General features: G+C 38.0%; 1 protein-coding gene across 1 annotated transcript; it reads left to right on the forward strand.

Annotated features, from left to right (window-relative positions):
• Positions 1 to 2,009: 2,009 nt before the first annotated feature.
• On the forward strand, positions 2,010 to 5,442 carry LOC104092138 (probable serine/threonine-protein kinase WNK9). The gene is made up of 7 exons (XM_009597661.4): positions 2,010 to 2,251; positions 2,376 to 2,413; positions 2,621 to 2,848; positions 2,962 to 3,182; positions 3,353 to 3,510; positions 3,593 to 4,022; positions 4,106 to 5,442. Exons 1-7 carry the CDS (start codon positions 2,177 to 2,179, stop codon positions 5,131 to 5,133), a joined length of 2,178 nt encoding a protein of 725 aa, XP_009595956.1. The 5' UTR covers positions 2,010 to 2,176; the 3' UTR covers positions 5,134 to 5,442.
• Positions 5,443 to 26,581: the final 21,139 nt, after the last annotated feature.

Consider the following 26,581-nt stretch of genomic DNA (forward strand, 5'->3'; position numbering starts at 1 on the left):
TGTATTAAATATAACATATTCCACTTGTTTGGTCCGTGTTTGCAAGATTGTCAGTGCCTGTAGGCGCAAATTGCCCTATTGCCCTTGGACATATCCACACATCAAAATGTATCCTTGGCATTATATGATTGGCTTTTATTAGGCAAGATATATACGAAAGAATGAATTATTTTTAATACATACCAAAGGTACATTCACTATTTTGTGATATTACATTATATCATAATATTCCTATAGTTGTAAACGTTAAAAAATGTTATAAAGGATTTTAACGATGTCGTAACAGAAAGTATACATATGAGGATATAAAATTCTACCTTTGTTTTCACAAAAGACACTCTTCAAGTGTAGTTACTAGGCAATTCAAACAAATGCACCTTGAGCAATTAAATATTTATTATCAAGATAAAGGCAAATTATCAATATAATGGAGAGTGTTTTCATGAAACTTTTTAGTACTAGAGATTAGTAATAATGCCTAAATATTAGTTGAACTAACTACTAAGTAATATGAAACTAATAGTTAAGATATATAGCTGCAAGGAAAATAACTTTCATCAATAAGTGAGACGGAAAATGACTTTTGTGACATCAAATAACTTTATCATGATATATATTTTCTCTTTTACAAACACACTGTAAGGTCCTTATAATTTTATAATGTCAAGCTGTCTTAATTATCCTACTAAATAGACGTATAGCAAGGTCTTCCTGCATTAAAGATATTGGTAACATAAAAAGTATAAAGTAAATAAAATAAAATAAAATTAAAATATATAGTTTAACCATCAATCTTGCGACGAAATTCCTGTTACACACATCTATTTCACGGGACACTTTTTACATACTCAAACTTTCAAAAGTGTGTCTAAGACTAGAGGCGGATGTAGCATATACTACGCGGGTTCAACTGAACCCATAATTTTCGACGCAGAGTGAAAATTTATATGTAAAAAATCATTAAAATTACAAAAATAATAGAGATAAACCCATAACTTAAAAATATAATGGGTTCAATGCTAAAATTTTTAAAAGTTGAACCCATAGAGTTTAAATCCTCGATCCGCCTCTGTCTAAGACATACTACTTTAGCGCTTGAAACCCATAAAAACTCCTTTTTTTTTTGTCTCCCCTCCCCCTCGATCTTCTTCCTCATACCACCCTCTCCTCATCTTCTTCCCCAAATAAAATTTTGGAAAGAACATAAAATTTTAGATCTAAAATTGAGCGGTTGTGGTATCGAAAAAAGCTAGAATCCACCATTGTTGTAATATCGAAAAAAGCTTGAAAATTCAATTGAGTCTTGTTGATTATTGGGTTGTTGAACTCAATTTGTTGCTCGATTATTTTCAGCTACCTGTTTAAATGGTGTGGTTGAATTTTGGGGTTGTTAAAAACTTTCTCACAAACAAATATGTGACAGCAGCAATGGTGCTTAAGATAGAAAATGGGAAGATGTGTTTTAATTATAATATTTAATATTTTTTTTCTTTTTAAAGTCAATGACACGTGTCACGACCATATTAGGGTGTGATTTTCATGTTATCTGAAAAATTGGTCAAGCACAAAAATGGTGTGTCTTAGACATACTTTTAAGAGGTTGAGTGTATAAAAAAATTTTTTGTAAAAAAGAGGTGTGTAATAAGAATTTCGTCGCCATATATTTTGTCTAAAATAAACTAAAAATGAAAGCGTGTAAGTTTCTTTAAGAAGAAAAAACATACAGTGTACGGAGAAGAGCAAAGGGGACAAGGTGGGTGCATAAGGGGTGTTTGTTTTTTTAGTTTTTTGGGATTTACAGCTCGTGTTGAGATAGAAAGAAAAGCAGGCTTACAATAAAGGTGCTTTGTCATGATATGCCTGTTTCATTTACTTCATAGCCTTGAGAAATCTTTGCCATGTTGGCTGTCTATGAGTTGTTACACCAAAAAATAAAAAATGTCTTTGTCTTTTCAATGGACTAACCTATGCCTCTCCCTTTTTCTTTTTTATTTTTAAACAAATAAGATAAGTATCTTTTTAACACAACAACATAGTCCCCAGATTTTCTTCTAGTATTAATCTTGATTGAGTGCCAATTCATCTACCTTTCTCTCCTCCCCATAAATCATAGGAAACAAGATAGAGTGAGCAGATTATCCTAATACCAAAAGAAAAAATTTAAAAAATACAAGGAATGAATGGTGTCATTGACTTTGAATCAGATGATTCTGACTTTGTTGAAGTTGATCCTACTGGAAGATATGGAAGGGTATGTTCTTGTTTCCATTCCTATTGTAACTTGTTGCACTTGAGCCCCTTTTCATGGTTTATTTTACTCTCTTTTTTCCATTATATTGAGTTCTCATTTGCTTCATTTTGTTTTCTGAAATCAGTACAATGAAATTCTTGGTAAAGGGGCTTCAAAGACAGTGTATGTGCCTCTCTTTCTTGGTTTACTTTCTGCAAAATTGAATCTATTACACTCATGCATATGGTATCTTCAAAATTGGGTGCTTTAGAACCAGGCATTATATATATATATATATATATATATATATATATATATATATATCTAATGCTTAAAATTCCTTTTTTGATCTGTTTTTCCCCCTCCTAATTTGGGGTAATTTTGGTGCAGTTATAAGGCTTTTGATGAGTATGAAGGGATTGAAGTAGCATGGAATCAGGTGAAGCTTTATGACTTTATGCAAAGTCCAGAAGATCTTGAGAGGCTTTATTGTGAAATTCATCTGCTCAAGACACTGAAGCATAAAAACATCATGAAATTTTACACTTCTTGGGTTGATGTTTCCAATAGAAACATTAACTTTGTCACAGAGATGTTCACCTCTGGCACTCTTAGACAGTAAGTAGAAACCATATTTGGTTCATAATTCCTCATTCTTTAGAACTTGTTGAGATTATCTGATGAATGGTAATATCTGTTGTGATGTCGAACTATTTCTTAATCTTGGACAGGTACAGGCTAAAACACAAGAGGGTTAACATTAGAGCAGTAAAGCGTTGGTGTCGACAGATTTTGAGAGGGCTTCATTACCTGCATAGCCATGACCCTCCTGTTATACACAGAGACCTCAAGTGTGATAACATTTTCATCAACGGAAACCAGGGGGAAGTCAAAATTGGTGATCTTGGCCTTGCTGCCATCCTGCGGAAATCCCACGCTGAACGTTGTGTAGGTATGCCCGATAAAAATCTTGAAGAATAAATGAAATCAATTATGTAGTTGAGAATTCTTAGTGCATATTCATGTTCTATCCAGCTTAAATTCTTCTGGAAAATTGTAATGATAAGTGCTTTTGCAGTTTTAATCCTACAATGTTTTGTTGCTTCTTGTTTGTCCTACCAGGAACTCCAGAGTTCATGGCTCCGGAGGTTTATGCGGAGGAGTACAATGAATTAGTGGACATTTATTCATTTGGAATGTGTATTTTAGAAATGGTGACCTTTGATTATCCATACAGTGAGTGCACTCACCCTGCTCAGATCTACAAAAAAGTGACTTCGGTAAGAACCTAAAATCTTGAAACTTCTTGATTTAGATTTTGCTCTTTGAATTCATATCTATCAACATAGATTTGTTATGTAGGGAAAAAAGCCAGATGCCCTTTACAAAGTCGAGGATCCTGAGGTTCGGCGTTTTGTTGAGAAATGCTTGGCAACGGTTTCTCACAGACTATCCGCCAGGGAGCTTCTTGATGACCCTTTTCTCCAAATTGATGATTGCGTATCAGACTCAGAGACACTAAATTACTTGCAAGAGTCTGACGAATTAGACCCTACATTAGGACAGCGTCTCTTTAGCATATGCGATCCTAACAACTCTCCAGTAAATGGTTATCTTGGATATGAACCAGAGAGTGATTCGTACTACCATCAACTTGAGTATGAGGCAAATGAAATTGATCTATTCACAGATCCCGAAGAGGATGACATGGAAAATGTTGATATCAGCATTAAGGGAAGGAGGAGAGAAGATGATGGCATCTTTTTACGACTCAGGATTGCGGATAAAGAAGGTTTTGTTTTATTACTGCTCCATATCTAGTACTGTTTAAATCGTCTTGTTGTAAATTAAACTGCTTTGCATTTTCATTTACAGGGCGTGTACGCAACATTTATTTTCCTTTTGATGTTGAGAATGACACAGCACTAAGTGTTGCTACTGAAATGGTGGCCGAGTTAGATATTACAGACCAAGACGTTACCAAGATAGCAGACATGATAGATGGAGAGATTGCTTCCTTAGTACCCGAGTGGACGAAGGGGTTTGGTATAGAGGAAAGCCCCAACTACATGAACCGTGGCTGTCACAACTGTGCTTCTAATGGTTCTCTTGTGAACTACCTATCGTCGGATGGTCCTAGGAACTTGCAAGTGCTTCATTGTTCCAAGCATGGATGTGGTGCTATGCATGGCCGTTTTGAGGAGATAATGTACCATTTGGATCGCTCTGAACAATGTATCACTGACTCCGCTCCTGATGGAACATGGGAATCTGATGGTGTACATTTTACTGATATCTGGGCACAACATGACAAAACAAAATCACGCGTACGAGGCTCTGTTGACTGTCACTCTGATGTTGAAGATAAATTGGTGGATGAATCCATGAATGCTGGTGATGAGAAACTTACGAGTGTTGACAAGGATGACAAGTCTCGTATAAGAAAACAAGACTCTACCTCCTCAAAATCTTCAGGAGCTAGAACTCCAGTAGAAGATTATGAGAATGAGATAAGGCGAGAGTTGAGGTGGCTCAAGGCAAAGTACCAAATGCAATTGAGGGGCCTAAAAGATCAGCGGTTAGGAGTTGATTCAAAATATCCGCATCTAAGGTCCAGCAACAAAATCCCAAGAAAGGATAAGGTATCATCAGGTTCAACTCCATCTATAGAGAAGGATGAGCTTCTACTAAGATCATTTAACTCAGGCAAGCATTTTTCTTCATATTTGCCCATAGAAATCGAGAACGAATGTTCTAATTCTAAAGTTAGGAGATATCCACTTGCATTCGGTTCCTGCAGCCCAGAGCACATGGCCACTGCCCAGAGCTTCTATACAGGAGCATTGCTTCCCCAATCACTTCACAGGGCCACCTCACTTCCAGTTGATGCCATAGATTTCTAAAGCCGATCCCTTTACACGTCTCACTCAAGTGGACACTCACTTGTAGATTCTTAGCTCCAAGAGAATATTACCTTCTTTTGGAACGATTGATTGTAAATTACCTTGGTACAGAAATTGCTGGTCTCACCAGTTCAACTTTCTTGCAATCCAACAAGGGACTTACAGTAATCTTGAACATAGATTGTGTGTAACAATTATGTATGGATAATGGCTTATACTATAGATATTATAATTAAGAAATTCATTCGGGTGCTTAACCAAAAATTTCAAGAGCACTCAATAATCAAGAATTTAGTTGTTTGACATGAACAGCTTTCTCTTCCATTCTTTAAACATTCCAAAACCTTGTTCAACATCTACATATCCATTATGAAGCTAAGTTTACTCTGGGAACTCATGGCATTACTCAATTCTATTTGAGAAAATGGTGAAAATGGTCCAACTATTATGCCATAGTTGCAAACTTTCTGGAGTTCATTCATTGCAAGACTTCAAATGAAGGGTCTTTTTCTTCCTTTTACTTCTTTATTTTGTTCTTTATTCTTTTTTTTTGGGGGGGGTTAGGAGTAGGGGGCCCTATGTTCCTCAAAATAACTCACAGATGTTACTCACTCCGGTTCACAATAAGCGATAATTTTATTATTGTCACATCCATTAAGGAAATATGAACTCCTAAAAAAAAAAAAATGTATTCACTAAATTAACACTAATTAATTGTTACATTGATACATTGAAATATATAAATAAGGGTAAATTTTGAAAAAATAAAACTAATTTATTTTTAATTATATAAATGAACAATTATTTTGAATCAAAATAAAAAAGTAAAATGATCGTTAACAAATCAATCTCGTGTCTTTTCTTGGAGTCCCAACTCATATCAATAATGTGAAAAAGTGCAGGCATCTTTTTTAATATGCCACTTGAACTAGGTTATGTAAAAAGTGACATAAATGAGCACACGCGTACACATTCTTTTGCTTTATGTTTTCTCTCTCTCTTCTCAAGCACTTGACTTCGACCTTCTTGTGTTTTGGTTTATAGGATTAATCACATGCGCCAACCTGCCAGATAAAACATCAATTTGGAGATATTTGTTGATTAGTAAAAACTTTGTTTCCTGGAAAAATTAACATATCTCAAAGGGCTTGCAGTAAAAAAAACAAAAAAACAAAAAAAGAAAACTATAAAAGAGGAAAAGAAAGGTATGCAAAACATTTGGTTTGCTGCTTTCAAGTTTCAAGGGCTTATAATTTATCGACATGTTTCTCTGGACCTAGTCCAATTTTAGTGGGTTAATGATTGCCGAAACACCTAGAGTTCTAAAATTTGCAATTCCATTCGCATATATACACAGTTCTCCACACATGGTGGAAAAGAAAAACAAACACTATTTCAAAATGCACAAGATACTAGTTATAAAATTGAACATTTGTTAATTAGTAAATTAGCCTTATAAATCTTTCATTAGCATGAATTTAGACACTGAAATTAAGTCACTTTTTTGAAGGTTAGAATTTTCATTAGCATGAATTTTCATTACCGTTTTACCATTCTAGACTATTCGCAAGGTTAGAATTAAACAAAAGGAAAAGAGTGAAAGACTGAAAGTATAATGCATGCAGGACCATATAAATGTGACAGAAAATTTTCTCGATATGCACGAAAGCGGACCTATCAAAAATTTGTCAAACTGTTCAAGCCGTCCGATAAGAAGTGTTAGTTGTTTTCGCCATGGTATTAAACTTTGTCTAAATTACTTTGAGCAAGAGAAGCCACCCAATTAATTATATTTGTAATAAATTAACACTGTTATTCTAAGGTTGCACCGTAATACAAGAGGGAGGTGAATTATGTGTTACCTAATTTTCACTATTCAAAGACTGACGTACCTAATTCAGACACAAACAACTAGTGAAGTGTAGAATTTAAAGAAAACAATAATTTTACGTGAAAAACCTCGTTACTCAAGGGTATAAAATTTACGACCTACCGGTGTAATATTTACCTTCAAAATTTTACTAACTTCAAAGAACATTTTTATGTTACAACTCAATAACCAAGGGGACAAATTCTAGTACCTTTACTAACTTCAAAGAGCAATTTTAGGGTTTCAATAACCAAAAAGACAAACTCTAGCACCCTTGCTCTACAATCAACTAAATTGTAACTACCCTTTTTAAAACTAACTCTTGTCAATAAAGCCAAACCAAAACTCAAGAGTTATGCTAACCTATAGTTACATTTCTTTAAAAGAAAAATAGGTTACAATTCAAGAACAATGACTTAGCCTGACAACTAAAGAACTAAGCAGCATCCTCTTCGAAATCTGTTTCTTTTGGTTGAGAGTTTGAGTTCGTAAGAGCACCTTCTTGTTTGAAAATGCTATTGCCAAGAGTGATTCCTTGAAACTGTGTGAATAGCATCAATCTTGAATACCAGCAATAAGGCTCTTTATATAGATGTGAGATTGGCTGAAATCTAAAACTAGAATATTTCGGTTAAGAAAAGCCTCATTTTATTATATTTGGTTTCCTTATTTATTTTCAACTCTTCAACCTTTTCTTTTACTACAAGTTTTTCATACTTGGTAAAACCCTTTTGAATACGGATTCCTCCAGCTATTGTAGCGTACAAATTGACTTCTTTCCGGAATTCAACTTGCATTCAATCTTCTGTTGTTTCTGATCAACGTCTTTAGCATTTTGCTTCATCCTGCTACGGACCTGGTGGTCTTATCATCTGCATGTCATGTCTTGACACCAGTTAGTAGCATAATAAATGACATCAATAGAACCTGGTTCTTTCAATATATATATTAATTATCAATACTTAATTTAAGCTAAATTATTCCAGCTTAACAAATTTATATTTTTTGATGATGACAAATCCATTTAAAAATTACACATCTGTTTGAGTAATTTTTCTACAGTCTTCAGCTCAAGAACCAGTTTTATTATCAGCACTCTTATTCTGATTGTCCGTTTTTGCATAAGTGTAGGGCCTCACCTCAATTCATTGCAAGCCTATAGAGGGCTAAGATAAGAACTAGGTTGGTTTAACATTTTTAATTCTGCAACACACATATCCTTTATTACAGTTGCATGTTTAACAACTCAAGTGCATTATGACCAGGTTCATTGATTAGTTTATGTGCACATCCTTAACTTTCCCCTTTTGGCGTCATCAAAAAAATTAATTGTTAATAGAGTCAACAAATAAAACTAATAATATCAAACTCATGGCACTGGCTACATTAACATGCACATAATGTCAAGTGCTCAAACTCTTAATATAAGAAAATTATTTATTTTTACAGAGACATATTGAGCCTTAAATAAATAATTATATTCATTTGATTAAGCCTCTTACCATATTAATTCCAAAAGGCCCAAGCCAAAAGACAGTTGTACAAAACCAACAGATTGCCACATTCACAAAACAAAATAACAAAAAAAAATCCATAAATTGATATTAGAAGGTATTGAGATTAAACTACCTAAGGACTGGACTAGAAAGATTAAGAGGATGGATGACCGGGTTCTTTGGTGGAAGAGGATTCTCCACGAGTAAGCCCCAAGAGTTTGTCAAAGCGTGCAACATTTTGCTCTAACTTCATCTCTTCCCTTAGTTGCCTATTTTCCTCCTTCAAAAAGAAGATTTTAACATACAACTTCTCATTTTCTCTAATTGCAGCAACCAGTTCTCCAACAGATTAGTGACCATGTTCTTGCTCTTTGTATCCAATTTTCTTGTAATGCTGTCACATGCCCTTAGAGTCTTCTCATCAAACATGCTATTCACTGTCCCTTTCTTCCCTAGATGCAGGAAAACCTTGAAATGCTCAAACACCTTAGTAAGTATAAACCCATAAGGAAAGGCATATGGACCCTTTGATTGATCTGTTGCTCTTGCCATGTGCTTAATCATCAAAGAGGGAATGTTGAGCAGTCTGCCTTGATCCAGAACTTTCACTATTTTCAAATCCAAATAAGTGGCCTCATGCCTCCTTTCAGATCGGGGCAGTAGACACTTATTCACAAACTCAAACAGGAGTTTATGAACCTGCTATATTTTTTTTTGCCCATATTTTTGGGGTTCTCCTTTTCCTTTTCCTAGTTGTATGTTGCAGTCATATACATGTCATCATTCTCTCCTCCTAACTGGGCCACTTACGCTGGATATAAGTATCAAACCAATTTATACGCACCCTCAAAATTTCTTCCATGGTTTCAGCGTTGAAGACCAAGTCCACTTCCCTTACCACGGTACTCACTATGCCATCTTCTAGCAGGTTAAACTTTGAGTAGAAGCTTCTCCATACATTACAGGAAGTAGGCACAAGAACAAGTGTGTCCACTTTTGATGCTCAAGTTCTCTAGAAGCTCCTTCATCCCAAACTATTCAAAAATTGCGGGGTGTACCACCCTATCTTGAAGCATCATCAACCCACTAAACAACAACTCCTTACCTACCATGGCAAGCCTCCTCTTAGTTTACTTTCGGTATTTGAAATTGATTTCTTTAATTTTAGATTCGGTCCCCTTTTCTTCTTTAGGATCCTCTTCTTTTTAGGAGTGGATGAGGATGATTCAACCTTCTCCTTCCTTTTTCTTTGAATAGGAACCTCATCTTTTTCTTCCTCACTCACCAAATCAACTTCTTCCACATTAGACTAATTTTCTTGGATTAAATTATTTTCTCTCCTTTCTCTTTCTCTTGCTCTCCTCAACTGTTCAAGAGCAACTTTGCTCTTCCCCTAGTGTTTGGGGTTCTAGCCTTAGGAATATCACTTTTTCTTTTTCTCACAGCCTTCCAGGTAGTGTGCTTGACCCTCCTAGATGATTTTTCTCATTCACCAACATTTGCTTTCTTCAATTGGCTAATTTTCTCATCCATAATTACATCATTACCATCATAACTCTCTCCCTAGTTCACATTAATTTTTCCCACTCTCCGTTGTGTTCTCCCCCCAGTGTTAGTAAATTTAATCCAATGAAGAGGATTTTTTTCTTGTTAGAGTCCAAAGAACAAGGTTATTTATTCTCTGGAAATTTTTCTCCAGTATCTTTCTCGACCTCCTTTTCTAAAGTCTCTACTTCAGTGATCTCCTTTACTCTATTTCATTAACCTTCGAAGGCCTTGCCTACAACAGAAAGACTTGGTTTCAGACTAGGGGGTTTCTGGTGCTTCTGCACCTATACTAGCACTTACATCAACAAAATCTTGACTAGGGACTTTTGTGCCCTCTACAAGGTTAGTGTAACGACCCAAAACTACCAATTGGGTGTGATGACGCCTAACTCACTTTCTAGACAAGCCAAACATAATAAAAATAAAATATAATACTGAAAGAACAAAAGTGATACAAGTCTAATATCTCAACATAGCATAATAGCGTCAATAAATGATAAATCCCCCAGAACTGGTAAAGATAGAGTCATGGGCTTTAAAATAGAAATACAAGTCTGAAAAGCTAAATAACAATACTGTCTGAAATAAGGACAATAGTACATAGGATAAGAGACACCAAGACTTTTGTCGAAATACAGCTCTACCTCATCTCTCGGTGATCAACTGAATTAGCAAACTCTGCTACCGGTGACTAGGTCCGACACTTGGATCTGCACAATTAAGTGCAGAGTGTAGTATGAGTACAAACGATCCATGTACTTAGCAAGTATCATAACTAACCTCATCGTGATAATAGAGGCAATAATTATAAATGATTCTTGCTATAACCTGTACAGTTCATAAATTCAACAAGTACAAAATAGTTATATGATCAAATCATAAAATCGCAGATAAAACCACCTTGGTACACACATTTACTCAAGTACTCGGCTCAGGCAATGATCCAACATATAAAGATGATATGCAAGTAAATAAAGTAAATAATATTGAAAATTTCAAGTAAAGATGAAATGCAATAAGCAAACAACACTGGATAGATTTTTCTTAGAATTTCCATAACCGTACCAACCACTGATCAGTGAATATCAACTCCGCGTGTACACCATCAAGAAGGCACATGAGAGGGTGACCCTACGGTATGGATCCATATCCACACGCTGTATGGACAACTCATGTGTTGTATGGATAACTCACATGCTAATAATATCAGCCGCATAGACAACTCACGTGCTATACGGATAACTCACGTACTAATAATATCAATATCTATATCCACACAGACAACTCACGTGCTGCACAGACAACTCAAGTTCCAATAATACCAACCTCACGGATAACTCACGTGCCAATAATCACAATCTACCTGATGTGGTCACAGGCCACCAGTCCAGATCGTATCACACAAAAAGCAGATATACAAAAATACATGTACATGATCAATGAATATCAAGTTTCATACTCCGGGACTGTTATAAATGACATGCTATGGTGTAGGCATGTGCAGTGTGTGCTATCACAACTCAATCAGACAATTTCATCACGAAATAGCAGTTTATCAGGTTAAATCAGGAGAATAATCTTAACGTAATGTCAAATGCGGTACAAATATCTCACAGAAGGGGTAAAAATAGGAGAAACATAACGGTATGAAGCTTAGCCATCAAATCAAGGCATATCATTGCCTAAGCACTACCCCGAGCATGAGATAGTACCCTGGTGCACGCATATAGGCTCAACCCCACACATATGCGCCACTCATAGCACGAAGCTATCATAAATAATTCAGGAAACTAGTGCCTCAACCAAGGTTAGGTAAGATACTTACCTTAAGCACTCCAAATCACCCCTTTAACAACCTCTTCCCGCGTGTATCAACCTTCGGACGACTCGAATCTAGCCAAAATAATTTAATACCATCATTAAAAGCCATAGGAAATGATTCCAAATGATAAAGTTAAGATCTTTAACAAAAATAAAAAAGTCAACCTAAAACGTCAACCCCAGGCTCGCACCTCGGAACCCGACCAAACTCACAAATTCCGAATACACATTTCAATACAAGTCCAACCATAAAACAATCATCCAATTCCAACCACAATTCGACCCTCAAATCATCAAATCTCACTCTCCAATAACATAGTCCAATCCCCCCCCCCCAAATCCTACCTTGAATTCTCATAACTTAGGTGTAATAATCAATATCTAACACCAAAAGTGAGTAAGGATCACTTAGCTCTTCAATTGTGATGAAAAGCACTTCAAAAATCGCCATAGACCAAGTTCCACAATTCTAAAAATGAGAAAAATACTCAAACCCTTCGACATAACTCTGCCAGTGATTCTGCATCTGCGGTCACTTAACCGTACCTACGGTACCTCTTCTGCGGTCAATGGACCGCATCTACGATCTCCATCAACTACTCGATCTTCCGCTTCTGCGGATCACTCATCGCATCTACGCTTCCGTATCTGCGACTTCTCCTACGCATCTGCTAGTCCGTATCTGCAGTTTGCCGTGCGCATCTGTGAACCCAGCCTTGCCCAACCTCAATCCGCTTCTGCGACTCTTTGTTCACACCTGCGGCCTAGCAAATGCGGAAACAACCTCGCATTTGCAATTTCACCCAGACTCCACCAAACATCGCCTATGCGGCCCCATGTCCACTTTTGCAGAACTGCACCTTCGACCATCCCTTCGCAGGTGCAAAAACACCAGCAATCAGAAATCATCAACTATGCAACCAAGTTCCAAAATGATTCGACATCAAACCGAACCACACTTGGGGCCCTCGAGACCCCGTCCAAACATACCAACCAATTCCAAAACATAACGCGGACCTACCAGAGGCCGTAAAGCACATCAAACAATTTAAAAATCACGAATCACACCCCAATTCAAGCCTAATGAACTTCCAACTTCTATAACTCATGCCAACCAATATCAAATCAACTCCGAATGACCTTAAAATTTGCATGCAAGTCCCAAATGACATAACAGATCTATTCTAACTCCCGAAACCGGAATCCAAACCTGATATTAACAAAGTCAACTCTCACTCAAACCTATCAACCTTCGAAACCTTCAACTTTCCAACTTTTACCGAAAAGCACCAAACCAACCTCCAAACTTCCAAATCCACATCCGTACATACGTTTATGTCCAAAATCACCATATGAAGCAATTGGAACAATCAAAACTCCATTCCAGAGTCATCTATACAAAAGTCAAACTCCGGTCAACTCTTACAATTTAATCTAACCTTGGGACTAAGTGTCCCAATTCATTCCACAACCTTCCCGAAGCCAAACCAACCACCCCCGCAAGTCACGTAACCAAAAATACACATATATAAAGCATTAAATAGGGAACATGGGGCTAAATACTCAAAACGACCAGCCGAGTCGTTATTTTCTCCCCCTCTTAAACTAACGTTCATCCTCGAATGTGTCTAGACTCATACCTGGAGTCTCAAATAGGTGTGGATATTTGCTCCGCATCTCTCGCTCGGTCTCCCAAGTAGCCTCCTCAACTGGATGACCTCTCCAATGAACCTTCACCGAAGTTATATTCTTCGACCTCAACTTTTGAACCTGCCGGTCCAAAATGGCCACTGGCTCCACATCATAAGTCAGATCCCCGACCAGCTACACCATGCTGAAGTAAACAATATATGACATATCACCATAATACTTTCGGAGCATAGAAATATGAAACACTTGATGAACCCCCGACAAGTTCGGTGGTAAGGCAAGTCTGTAGGCCACTTCTCCAACTCTCTCAAGCACCTCAAAAGGACCAATATACCTAGGGCTTAACTTGACCTTCTTCCCGAACCTCATCACACCATTCATGGGCAAAACTCTAAGCAGAACCTTCTCACCTACCATATATGCAACATCACGAGCCTTCCTATCAGCATAACTCTTCTGCCTGGTTTGTGCTGTACGAAGTCACTCTTGGATCAAATTTACCTTCTCCAAAGCATCATGGACCAAATCAGTGCCTAATAGCCTAGCCTCCCCAGGCTTAAACCAACAAACTAGAGAACGACATCTCCTCCCATATAAGGCCTCATAAGGAGCCATCTGGATACTCGACTGCAAGTTGTTATTGTAGGAGAACCCTGCTAATGGAAGAAACTAATACCATGAATCTCAAAATTAAATGACACATGCACGTAACATGTCCTCCAATATCTGAATAGAGCGCTCGGACTGTTCGTCCGTCTGGGGATGAAATGCTCTACTCAGCTCGATCTGTGTGCCCAACTCCACAGCAATGCTCTCCAAAAATGCAATATGAATGGAGTGCCTTGATTCGAGATAATAGAAACGAACACACCATAAAGGCAAATAATCTCCCGAATGTAGATGTGAGCCAATTGCTCTGAAGAATAGGTAGTCATGACTAGAGTGAAGTGTGCAGACTTGGTCAGTCTGTCCATAATAACATACACTGCATCAATTCTCCTCAAGGTTCGTGGAAGTCCAACTACAAAATCCATAGTGATACGCTCCCACTTTCACTCTGGAATATCAAGCCTCTGAAGCAAACCACCGGGTATTTGAGCATGCTCAAACTTCACTTGCTGGCAGTTCAAACACCGAGCAACATACGCAATAATATCATTCTTCATTCTTCACTGCCAATATTGTTGCCTCAAATCCTGGTATATTTTTGCGGCACTCGGGTTAATTGAATACCACGAACTATGGTGTTCCTCCAATATCAACTCTCGCAAGTCATCTACATTTGGAATACAAATTCGACTTTGCATCCTCAATACCCAATCATCACCAATAGTAACCTTATCGGCATCATCATGCTACACCATTTCCTTCAGGACTAGCAAGTAGGGATCATCATACTGACACACCTTGATGTGCTCAAACAAAGAAGACCGCGATACAACACAAACAAAAACTCTGGTGGACTCCGAAATATCCAACCTCACAAACCGATTGGCCGAAGCCTAAAAATCCAATGCTAATGGTCTCCCAAACTGGAATATAAGCAAGACTCCCAATGCTCCCAGCCTTCCCACTCAAAGAATCGACCACTACATTGGCCTTCTCCGGATGATAAAGAATAGTGATATCATAGTCCTTTAGTAGCTCTAACCACCTCCGTTGCCTCAAGTTCAGATCTCTTTACTTGAACAAGTGCTGGAGATTCTTGTGATCTGTGAACACCTCACAAGACACGCGGTAAAGATAATGCCTCCAAATCTTCAGCGTGTGAACAGTGGATGCCAACTCCAAATCATGAACAAGATAGTTCTTCTCATGGGGCTTCAAGTGACGTGAATCATAAGCAATAACTTCACCCTCCTACATCAACCCACATCCAATGCCAATTCGTGAAGTATCACAATTAGATGTATAAGAACCCAATGCTAAAGGCAAAACCAGAACTAGTTAAGGTAGTCTTGAGCTTCTAAAAGCCTTCCTCACACTCATCAGATCACTGAATTTTAGTAGCAAAAGACAGTCTGGACCAACTCTGAAATGCCTCAATCTTCTACGGATCTACCTTAATCCCCTTATTAGATACCACGTGGCCTAAAAGGGCCACCTAATCAAGCCAAAACTTGCACTTGGAGAATTTAGCATATAACTTCTTCTCTCTCAAAGTCTGGAGCACGATCCTCAGTTGCTGCTCATGATCCCTCTGACTACGTGAAATCACAAATATATAATCAATAAAAACTATGATGAAGGAATCAAGATACAACTAGAACACACTATTCATCAAGTGCATAAAGGTTGCTGGGGAATTTATCAGCCCAAAAGACATCACTTGAAACTCATAGTGACCACAACACGTCCTGGATGTCGTATTTGGAATGTTTGAATCTTAGATCTTCAACTGATGATACCCGACCTTAAATCAATCTTCAAGAACACCCTAGCACCCTAAAGCTGATCAAATTAGTCATCAATACGCGGTAGTGGGTACTTGTTCTTAATTGAAACCTTGTTCAGCTGCCCGTAGTCAATACAGATCCTCATAGTACTATCCTTCTTCTTCATAAATACAACCGGTGCACCCCAAGGCGACACACTGGCCTGATAAAGCCCTTATCAAGTAACTCCAGAAGATATTCTTTTAATGCTTTCAGCTCCACTGATGCCATACGATATAGAGGAATAGAGATGGGCTGAGTGCTCGACACTAAGTCAATACCAAAATCATTATCCCTGTTAGGTGACATACCTAGAAGGCCTGCAGGAAAAAAATCTAGGAAATCCCTTACTATCAGAACTGACTCAACGGTAGGAGTACCAGTACTAATATCCCTAAAAAAGGCCAAATATGCCAAGAAACCCTTTTAAACTATTTGTTGAGCCTTCAAATATGAAATCACCCTACTAGGAACATAATCTATGGAACCTCTCCACTCAACCCTAGGAAATCCCGATATCGTCAAAGTCATAGTCTTAACGTGACAATCAAGAATAATGTGATATGGTGACAACCAATCTATACCCAGAATCGCATCAAAATCAACTGTACTAAGCAATAATAGATTAACCCTAGTCTTACAACCTCCAATGGTAACCACACACGACCGATATACACAATCCACCACAATAGAATCCCTCATCGGTGTAGATATATAAACATGCATAAATAAAGAATCACGAGGAATATCCAAATAACGAGAAAAATATGATGACACATATGAATAAGTGGAACCAGGGTCAAATAACACTGAAGCATCCCTGAGGCACACTAAAACAATGCGTGTGATCATGACGTCGGAAGCAATTACCTCTAGCTTAGCTGGAATTGCATAGCAACGAGCCTAATCACCGCCTGACCGACCTCCCTCTCTAAGGCGACCTCGAACTGGCTAAGCCCTACCCCTAGCTGGCTGTGAGGGTGGTGTAGCTGCTGGCCTTGAAATCATAGGCTGTGAGCTCTTATGTGGGGCCCTACCCAGAAGCCCGTGGAAATTCCTCTTGAGATGACTTAAGTCTCTACACTCAAAACAACCTCTCCTCTGATAGAGCTACCAACCTTGACAATCCAAGTAACTGCCCATGGAACCCTGAATAGATGGAGCACTGTAAGAACTCTGTGCCGACAGTGCACTGAATTATGACTGAGCTAGGCGAGCATTATATGAACTGTGGATAACTGAAGAACCACGAGGAACATGATGAGCTGTCTAAGCGGGTCTAAAAAGATGACTTCTGTTATAATGTGACTGGCTTCCAAATAAGGCACTGGTGAAACCACCTGGACCATGAGGCTCTTGGCCTCCCGCTCCTCACGCCCAAGCCTGGGAATCTACTCCTAACGCCTAGTAATCTCGACCACCTGATCAAACCTGGCATCCGTATCAACCCCTCGAGCCAAACTGTAACGTAAATAATAGTTGAGGCTATCAATGAACCTTATGATCTTTTTCCTCTCAATGGGAACAAACAATATAGCATGTCGTGCCAAATTTGCAAACCTCATCTCACATCGGGTCACAATCATATCTCCCTGACGTAGTGTCTCAAACTCTTTACGCAACTCCTCTCTGCAAGTCTGTGGGACAAACTTTTCTAAGAAGAGAACGGAGAGCTCATGCCATGTAAGTGGCACTACGCTAGTTGGCCTGCCTAACACATAAGTCTGCCACCATCGGTAGGCTGCCCCTATCAGCTGAAAAGTAGTAAATGCAACCCCACTGGTGTCCAAAATATCCGTTGTACGAAGAATCCACTTACACCAGTGCAGAAAATCCTGAGCATCCTCTGACTCTCCTCCAGTAAACTCGAACAGATCAAGCCTCCTAGACCGCTCTAACATCCTCTGCTCTGCATCGATCATAGGTGGATCAACCTCGGCCCCAACAACAACAATTGACTGCATTGATAACACCCTGGGTGTTTACTGACCTTACGCTTGCTACTCTAGAGTACGGGCGGGAGGAGTCTAGGCACCTTCCCCAGCCTGTGAGGTAGTTGGTGCAATTGGAGCTGTAACCGCCTGAGCCAAGCTTGTGCACACAGTGAAAATATGAGCCAAAGCCTCCTGAAGACCAGGAATAACAATAGGTACTACCGACATCTGAGCTGGTCCCACTGGCTCAAATGTATCTGGAACCTGCTCCTCAACTGGAGCAATTGGTGGCTTCATAGGTGCTTCCCTAAATGTAGTGCGAGCCCCTCCTCAGCCTCTACCGCGGCCCTAACTGGTGGTATTATTGCCCGTCTGCCATATTCAGTGGCACGTGTCCTTACCATCTGTGAGAGAATAGAAGAGTCAAGGTTCAAACTTTGGAAATAACATACCCGCACGACAAGAATGCAAGAAAGTGAAGTTTTCCTAATAGTTCGGTAGCCTCTCGAAGATAAGTACATACGTCTCTGTACCGATCTACAAGACTCTACTAAACTTGCTCATAACCCGTAATAACTATGAACCTAGGGATTTGATAATAACTTATCACGGTCCAAAACCACCAATGAGGTGTGATGGCGCCTAACTCACTTGCGAGGCAAGCCAAGCATAACAAAAATGAAATATAATACTGAAAGAACAAAAGTGATACAAGTCTAATATCTTAACATATCATAATAGAGTCAATACATGATAAATCCTCCAGAACTGGAAGATATAGAGTCATGAGCTCTAAAATGGAAATACAAGTCTGAAAGGCTAAACAACAATACTGTCTGAAATAAGTACAACAATACATAGGATAAGCAATACCAAGACTGCGATCGAAAAGTATCTCTACCTCGTCTCTCGGTGATCAAATCAACTAGAAAACTCCACTACCAGTGACTAGGTGCGACACTTATATCATCACAATAAAGTGCAGAGTGTAGTTTGAGTACAACCGACTCTATGTACTTTGCAAGTATCATAACTAACTTCGACGAGGTAATAGATGCAAGAATTATATATGATACTTGCTATAATCTGTACTGTTCATAAATTCAACAAGTACAAAACAGTAATATGATCAGATCATGAAATCACGGACAAACCACCTTGGTGCACATATTTACTCAAGTACTCGATTTAGGTAATGATCCAGAATATAAAGATTATATGCAAGTAAAACAAGTAAATAATCATGAAAATTGCAAGTAAAGATGAAATGCAATAACAAAACAACACAGACCAGACTTTCCTCAAAATTTCCATAACTGTACAACCACTGATCAGTGAATATCAACTCCGCGTGTACATCATCAAGAAGGCGCATGAGAGGGTGACTCTAGGGGGGTGGATCCATATCCACTAAAGGTGTTAATCGGGTCGGGCCAGCCCACTAACAACCCGATTTGATCCGATTCAACCCGGGTCAGCCCGGTCCGGTAAGGGGTGGGACGGGTTGGCTAGGATAGGGGGTTTGTGCCGGATGGGGTCGGGCCTTTTTTGGCTACTGGTGCACCGGAACCCCTCTAGCATGGTAACCCGTTCAAGGGTTTTAACCGTATTCCAGCCCGGTTTAAGTTATAAATTTTTTATTTATTTTTTAAATTCTGACCATTGCCAATGGTCAACATAAAAAATGACCGTTGGGCAACAACCTTTTTTCGCACTTTTAGCCATTTCGTTTTATCCCCTTACTAAAATAGCCCCTCCACCCCTAATAATTTATAAATTGTAATTTTTAGCCTTTTAAAAACTATAAATAACCCCCCTATTCTTCATTTTTTCTCACAACTTACTCTCTTCTTTTACTCTAATTCTCTCAATTTCCTCTTGATTATTGTATTGCTTATTGCTATCAAGTTTTTAATTAATTAATATTTCAAGTTTTATCAATTATTTACGGTAGCCACTAAATAATTACAATTATCAAGTGAAGTGTGGTTACCATTTTTGTTAGGTTCAAGTTAAATCATGCCACGTGCTTCTAGAGTGTGCTCACATATTTGGGAACACTTTGAGGTGGTAGAAGAAAATGAAGAAGTTCGCAAAGTAGAGTGCAAGAGACCCACAAACTAAAAGCTTGAAATAAATAAACTCAAAATCCTAAAAATTAAAATCTTGTTATTAATGTGGAGAGTACTCTGTGAAAGAAGCTTTTGCTTCACCATCATCGTTATCTTCTTGAGAGTAGCCTCAGTTTCAATAAATTTTCTATGATATTTTATGGATAACATTGTCGTTTTTTTTTTACTTTTGTCGAGAACAAAAATGGTACACTAATAAATTTTCTATGATATTTTGTGGATAACATCGTGGATATTTTGTGTAGAGAAATTATGGCTTTCGTTTGCATTTGAATATAAAATTATTTTTACCGTTAATAAAATGGTTCACTTATGCCCTTACCCACTAGCAGACTCTACATCACATGTAAACTTACATAAAATAACGTTTCTTTAGCTGAGTAAAAACAATTTGCTCTGTAAAAAAGTCTTCTCGGAAAAAGAATGTCTTCCTTAATCTCTATTAATCATGAACAACATCTCACTTTTTCGTGATCCATCCATCCATGTGTTAAATCACTTCTTTTTAGTAAACTCACTAATTAAAATCAGTAGTCCATTATTCTTCATCTCCACTGATAGAGGTGTTCATGGTTCGATTTTGGTCGATTTTTTCCTAAAAAGAAATCAAACCAAGTAAGTTGATTTTTCAAATATTGGAACCAAACCAAACCAATTAAGTCGGTTTTTTATCTCGGTTTTTGTCGGTTTTTCGATTTTTTTAGTTTTTTGTCGGGTTTTTTTAAAATATGAGACATACACTAACAAACACATATTCCGGCGAGTACATTTTCAATGTAACGCTATCAAACCAATTGCTCTTTGAGAAATCTATCATTTACCAAGATATATTGATGATAATTGCTCAAATAGTGATAAATAACTTAAGTACTCAATTAAAAATCGATTATTTTTAACATGAAATAAATTCTTGTACTTAATAAAAGAAAACTACCAATCAAACTAGAAGCCAAAGAATTAAATTATTATAATAGCAAAGAACTAGACTAAAAATACAAATGACTAATATGTACCATAAAATTTTAGAAATTTTATATAAAAATAAATAAATAAATAAATATATATATATATATATATATATATATATATATATATATATATATATATATATATATATATATATAGGTGTAATAATAAATTTAAATAGCTACTTTTATAGTCGGTTTGGTTCGAGTTTTTTTTTATTAAAATCAAAACCAAACTAAATTTGATCGGTTTATAAAATTTAAAACCAAAACCAAACCAAACCTAAAAATATCGGTTTTTTTAATCGGTTTGATTTGGTTTTCGATTTGGTTCGATTTTTCAGGTTTTTATGAACACCCCTGTCCACCAATATATTTGACTTTACTGTTGCATCTCCACTGTACACCGAACAAAAATAATCCTCTCAGGATTCCTTTCCTCTAACTCCGCCACTATATGGCCCAACACCGACAAAAACACTTTCAAGACTCCGATCGTGCTTGAATTTTTTGGTGGGTCAATACAAGAAGCATTAGATCTGGATTCAAACAAGTTTATAGGAAAGTGTTTGGATTCAACCAATTTGCCAATAACTTGTGAAATATTATTGCAAAGACCACTACCGATAAGCTCTCGAGCATAAGTTGTGTATATTAGAGTTCTCACAACCATCACATTCATGAAATTAGAAGTCATCTTTTGAAGCATAAATTGTCAGGACTCGAGCAGTACTATTCTAAATTGAAATAGCGAACGCTTTTGTGAGTTTAAGGAGATCCTTCCTTCTAAATTGAACACCAACTTGGCTACATACGATGGTAAGTTTAACAAAGTACCTTTTTGAACATTTAGCAACACGGAGCAAGTTCAGAGAAATATAAAAGAGGAATTTATGATAGTAACTTATGGATGTATCGGTATGAAGTTGCATATTAAAAGAGGAAGGCGGAATTTTCACTATTAATTACTTAATTTTACAACGTAAAAGGTCACTTAATTACGGATGCACCAATGATAACAATGACATTGTATCCTTTGAGCAGGTCCGGATTCGAGTCCCTGTAATGGGGTATTGTTTGGTTATCTTATATGCTAGGAGTTTTTTTTTAATTTTTTTTTTATATAAAGCTAAAGTACAAAAAGGAGGGGACATAAACCTTACCTCCAGATAAATGGATGGTGATGACTACTAAATCTATAGCTATTTGATACCTTATAAGTATGTGAAGTTAGACCTAAATGAGGGTGTATCATTTTGCTAACCAAAATTGGTAGCCTAATGATGTACAAAGACCAAGTGAAGTTAGGTCAACTATGAGAGTAGAATTGGGGATCTTCTCCCATATACATTTGCTCCTATGGTACAAATAAAAAATAGTTCTCCTTATGTGAAAATGCAAAACCAGCATAGGAGATAAAGTGAAGGATACGTCAGAGTTATCTTCGTATTGGCTTGAACATGCATGGAAGCCATTGTGAAGGTTGCCCAAACAGATGTCAGAAGGTGTGTAAAAATTGTCCAAGCAACTTCCAAATTCAGAAAAACTGCTGCTTCTGGATTGTAGTCGTATGTCATCTATAACACTGCCCAAAGGCAAAGAGTGCAATGACCAAAAGGATTTGTTGATAGGAGAGAGTGGGCAGCAGGAGCTACGGGACGCCAATCTGCCATTAAGGTGCCCTAAATGTAGAAAGAATTGATCTTGGGTGTCCCATGTATATTGATATTTATTCAACAGATTGAGCACATGAAGTGCTAATACCATACCTTAAATACATACTAATATACTGAGATGGAACCATGTACCTGCAAAAAAGAACAAACTGGTTAGTGAACTGGGTACACACAGTGTTTGTCTGCTGTTAAGGCAGTTGTTGCTGCTACTGGTTTCTTTGTTGTTGTAGCTCATTCGACCTTGGACAATTAGGTCTGCTCCCATTGTTGTGTGACTGTCATCCATAACCATGAGAAGTAAAAGGAGAGGCTAAGTGTGGTGGGATGATGATTTTATTGGTTTTCTTATGTCTGAATGCTGATGTTTCAAGGAAATCTTGATGGATTTTAATCTGACTGGGCAGTGAGTGGAAAGAATGAAAGTTGGTGAGTGTTGTGAGACTATGGCTGAGCTTTGACAATGAGTCTGCTGGACAGTTAGCTTCTCTGTAGACATGAGAGAAACTGATTGCTACACATTGATCACATAACTGTTTCAGTTTCAGTAGCAACATTTTCAGTGCCCATGGTGGTGTAGTCTCACTGGTGAGCCAATGAATGAGTAAAGTTGAGTCTGCTTCAAGGTGCACTTTAGTGTAACCATTGTCCAAGCACCATGTGATCCCAATAATTATTGTTTCTATCTCTACTTGATTGTTGGTATCTTTACCCAATGGGCCTGCTAAGGCATGGATAAATGTACCTCTGTGATCCCTGATGATGGCCCCAACACCTATCTTCCATGGGTTTGTAAGTGCACTGCCATCACTGTTGATTTTAACAAATTTTTGTGCTGGTTTCCTCCAGGTAACTTGATGAACATTGGTGTAATGAGATATATCTTCAATGTCTTGGTACAAGTCAGTCCATTGCAGTGACCATTTAACAGAGGGGTAGTTGGTTTTGAGAAGGAGATGGATATTAGAATTGATGGCAAACAAGATTCTAGTCAAGGAGGACTGTTTGATATCATATTTTGCACTGCATCTATTTTTCCATAGATTCCAGCTGATGATAATAGGAACAGTGTCTAGCAAGAGTTTCTGGACTTCATTTTGTCTTTTAAGCAGCCATCATTTCATTAGGAGTAGTCTGTGAGGTAATCCTGCTGTTTGGATATCAACTGCTTCTCCAAATTTTCTCCACACTATTGTTGCAAAATGCCTTGTGCTGAATATGTGCTCACAGTCTCAGCACCATGTCTTTGACAACACACACATCTGGAAACAGTTGGATTGCTAAATAGGAGAACCCTATCATTTATTGGTAATTTGTTTCTACGGGCTCTCCATAAGCAAAAAGGACCATTTGAAGGGTATCTTTTTGTGCCAAGTCATTTTGTTAGTAAAACGGATGGACCTCTTCTTTCTGATTACTTCCCAAGCTGATGACCAGGTGAAGTTTTCATTTTCATTAGGAACCTAGATAGCCTGGTCGAGGGTATTTTGATCATGGTAAATTGGGGTGTGAAGGATGGAGGCAATTTTATGGACAGGTGCAATATCATTCATCTTCTGCAAATTCCAGTGCCCAGATTCTGAGAATTGGGATACATCGATGTTTCCTGGTCTTCCTCCTTCTGTTATGTGTTGAGCCAAGGCACCTGTTCCCAACCAGTTATCCCACCAGAATCTGTAGTTATCAAAATGCAATCTCCATTGTATGTGCTTCTCAGCTTCTTTTTTGTTGAACATCATTTTCTTCCATGCTTGTGACTGCCCTGAGTGCCACTTTTTGGCAATAGGATTTGATCTTTGACAATACATTGCTCTAAGAAAACTTTTCCACAAAGACTGTTTAGTTCTAAAGAGCCACCATTGTTTGAACTTCATGGTTCTGCATATGTCTTCCATAGATCTAAAGCCAACTCCTCCTTCAGTGAGTGGGAAGGAGAGTTTCTGCCAAGAAGCCCAGTGGTACTTTTTCTTGTCTTTGTCCATACCCCAGAAAAAAGTTGCAGCAAGTTTTTCGATCTGTTTTAGCACTGTTTTGGGAGGGGATAATGCTGAGAGGAGATGAGTAGGGAGAGACTGTAGCACATATTTAATCAAGGTTGCTCTACCCCCATATGAAAGAATTCTGCTTTGCCATCCTCTGATCCTGCTCACTACTTTGGTTACCATGGTATTGAAGTAGATTATTCTCATTCTTCCTATGGTTAAGGGGCATCCCAAGTAAGTGATGGGGGAGTCTTTTTTGGTAAAACTTGTAACATGTTAAATTCTTCTGATGGTTGCAGGAAAGTCACAAGGAGAAGCCATGAAGTGGCTTTTGTTTCTGTTGATTTGCTGTCCAGAAATGTCCTCATATGTACTGAGGACTTCGATGATTTTTTGCAATGATGCTCTACCTCCTGAGGTGAAGATAATGATATCATCTGTAAAGCTCAGATGATTGATCTGTGGACCCCTTTTTCCATATAGAAGCCTTTGAAAAATTGGTCATGAGTAAGCATGTTCAGCATTCTAGAAAGGAGTTCTGCTCCTATGATGAATAGGGATGGGGACAGTGAATCTCCCTGCTTGAGACCTCTGGTTGAATGAAAATAATCACATCTATTGACATTGATGATAACTGAGTACCAGTTGTTGGACATGGTCCTCCATATCATGTCTATAATTATTTCACTGAAGCCCAACCTTCTTAACATAATGCATGTGAAACTCCATGATACTCTGTCATAGGCTTTGGCCATGTCTAACTTTATCACCATATTAGACCCTGCATTTGGCTTTTTTATTCCTTGCACAATTTCTTATGCAAGCATAATATTCTCAGAAATGTTCATGCCTTTGACAAATCTAGATTGGTTGGCTGAGATAAATCTGGGCAGAATGGGTGCCAATCTGGAACATATGACTTTAGAGATGATTTTGTTGATGAGGTTGTTGAGGCTGATTGGCCTGAACTCAGTGAGGGAGTTGGGGAATTCCACTTTTGGAAGTAGAACCAGGCAGGCACTGGTCATATACTTTGGCATCTCAGCACCACCAAATAAGGCTAATATAACTTGCAAGAGGTCTGTTTTGATGATGTCCCAGCAAGTCTGGAAAAATTTTCCATTCATGTCATCTGGACCTACAACACTGGTTGGATTCATTGAGAAGACCACTGCTTTTATTTCTTCAACAGTTGGATCCCTGGTAAGGATCTCATTGTCTTCATCTGTGATTAGAGATGGAATACAGGTGAGGAGATCCTCTCTAATTGTACCTCCAGTTTCTTTGAAGAGGGTCTGAAAGTACTCACAGGACGCTTCTCCAATTTTCTCATCCCCCTACACCCACTAGCCTTCTATGTCTTTGATCTTATGGATGGATAGATTTCTTCTTCTTCCTCTTAGAAGACTATGGAAATATCTTAAATTTGCATCACCTTTCTTAAACCATTGGAGCTGAGTTTTCTGCTTCAAAATGGATTCCTCTAATTTCATGTATTTAACATATTGTGCTGTCACTTTTTGGAATGCCATTCTATTAGTAGCATCATTTGTCTGTATCCACTTCTCTTCTGCATGTTTGACCAGTTGTTCATAGTCCTTTGCTTTCTGAAAAATATCCCCATATTCTTGTCTTGACCAAATGCTCAAAGCTTTTGACACAACTTTGAGTTTTTGGTGAAAAATCCACATGGCATTACCTTTAACTTCTTGGTTCTAGATTTCCTGGACAAGTTGTAGAAATCCTGCATTATCTATCCAGCAGTAGAGGAACTTAAAATATTTCTTGCTTGTGTCTTGTCTAACATTCATCTCCATCAGAAAAGGGGTTATGATCGGAGCCTGTTGAGGATAGGTGGGTAACAGTGGTAGCAGGGAAATAAGTCAGCTAGTTGTCATTCACTAGACCCCTGTCCAACCTTTTCCAAATAATGGAACCTGGT

The sequence above is a fragment of the Nicotiana tomentosiformis genome, chromosome 9 (genome assembly GCF_000390325.3).
Source record: "Nicotiana tomentosiformis chromosome 9, ASM39032v3, whole genome shotgun sequence".
In the NCBI taxonomy this organism is placed as follows: Eukaryota; Viridiplantae; Streptophyta; class Magnoliopsida; order Solanales; family Solanaceae; genus Nicotiana; species Nicotiana tomentosiformis.

Coding starts and splice junctions, on each gene's coding strand:
- LOC104092138 (XM_009597661.4), top strand. CDS start 2,177: ATGAATGGTGTCATTGACTTTGAATCAGATGATTCTGACTTTGTTGAA. Junction 2,414..2,620: donor AAAGGGGCTTCAAAGACAGT/GTATGTGCCTCT, acceptor ATTTTGGTGCAG/TTATAAGGCTTTTGATGAGT. Junction 3,511..3,592: donor TCTACAAAAAAGTGACTTCG/GTAAGAACCTAA, acceptor TTTGTTATGTAG/GGAAAAAAGCCAGATGCCCT.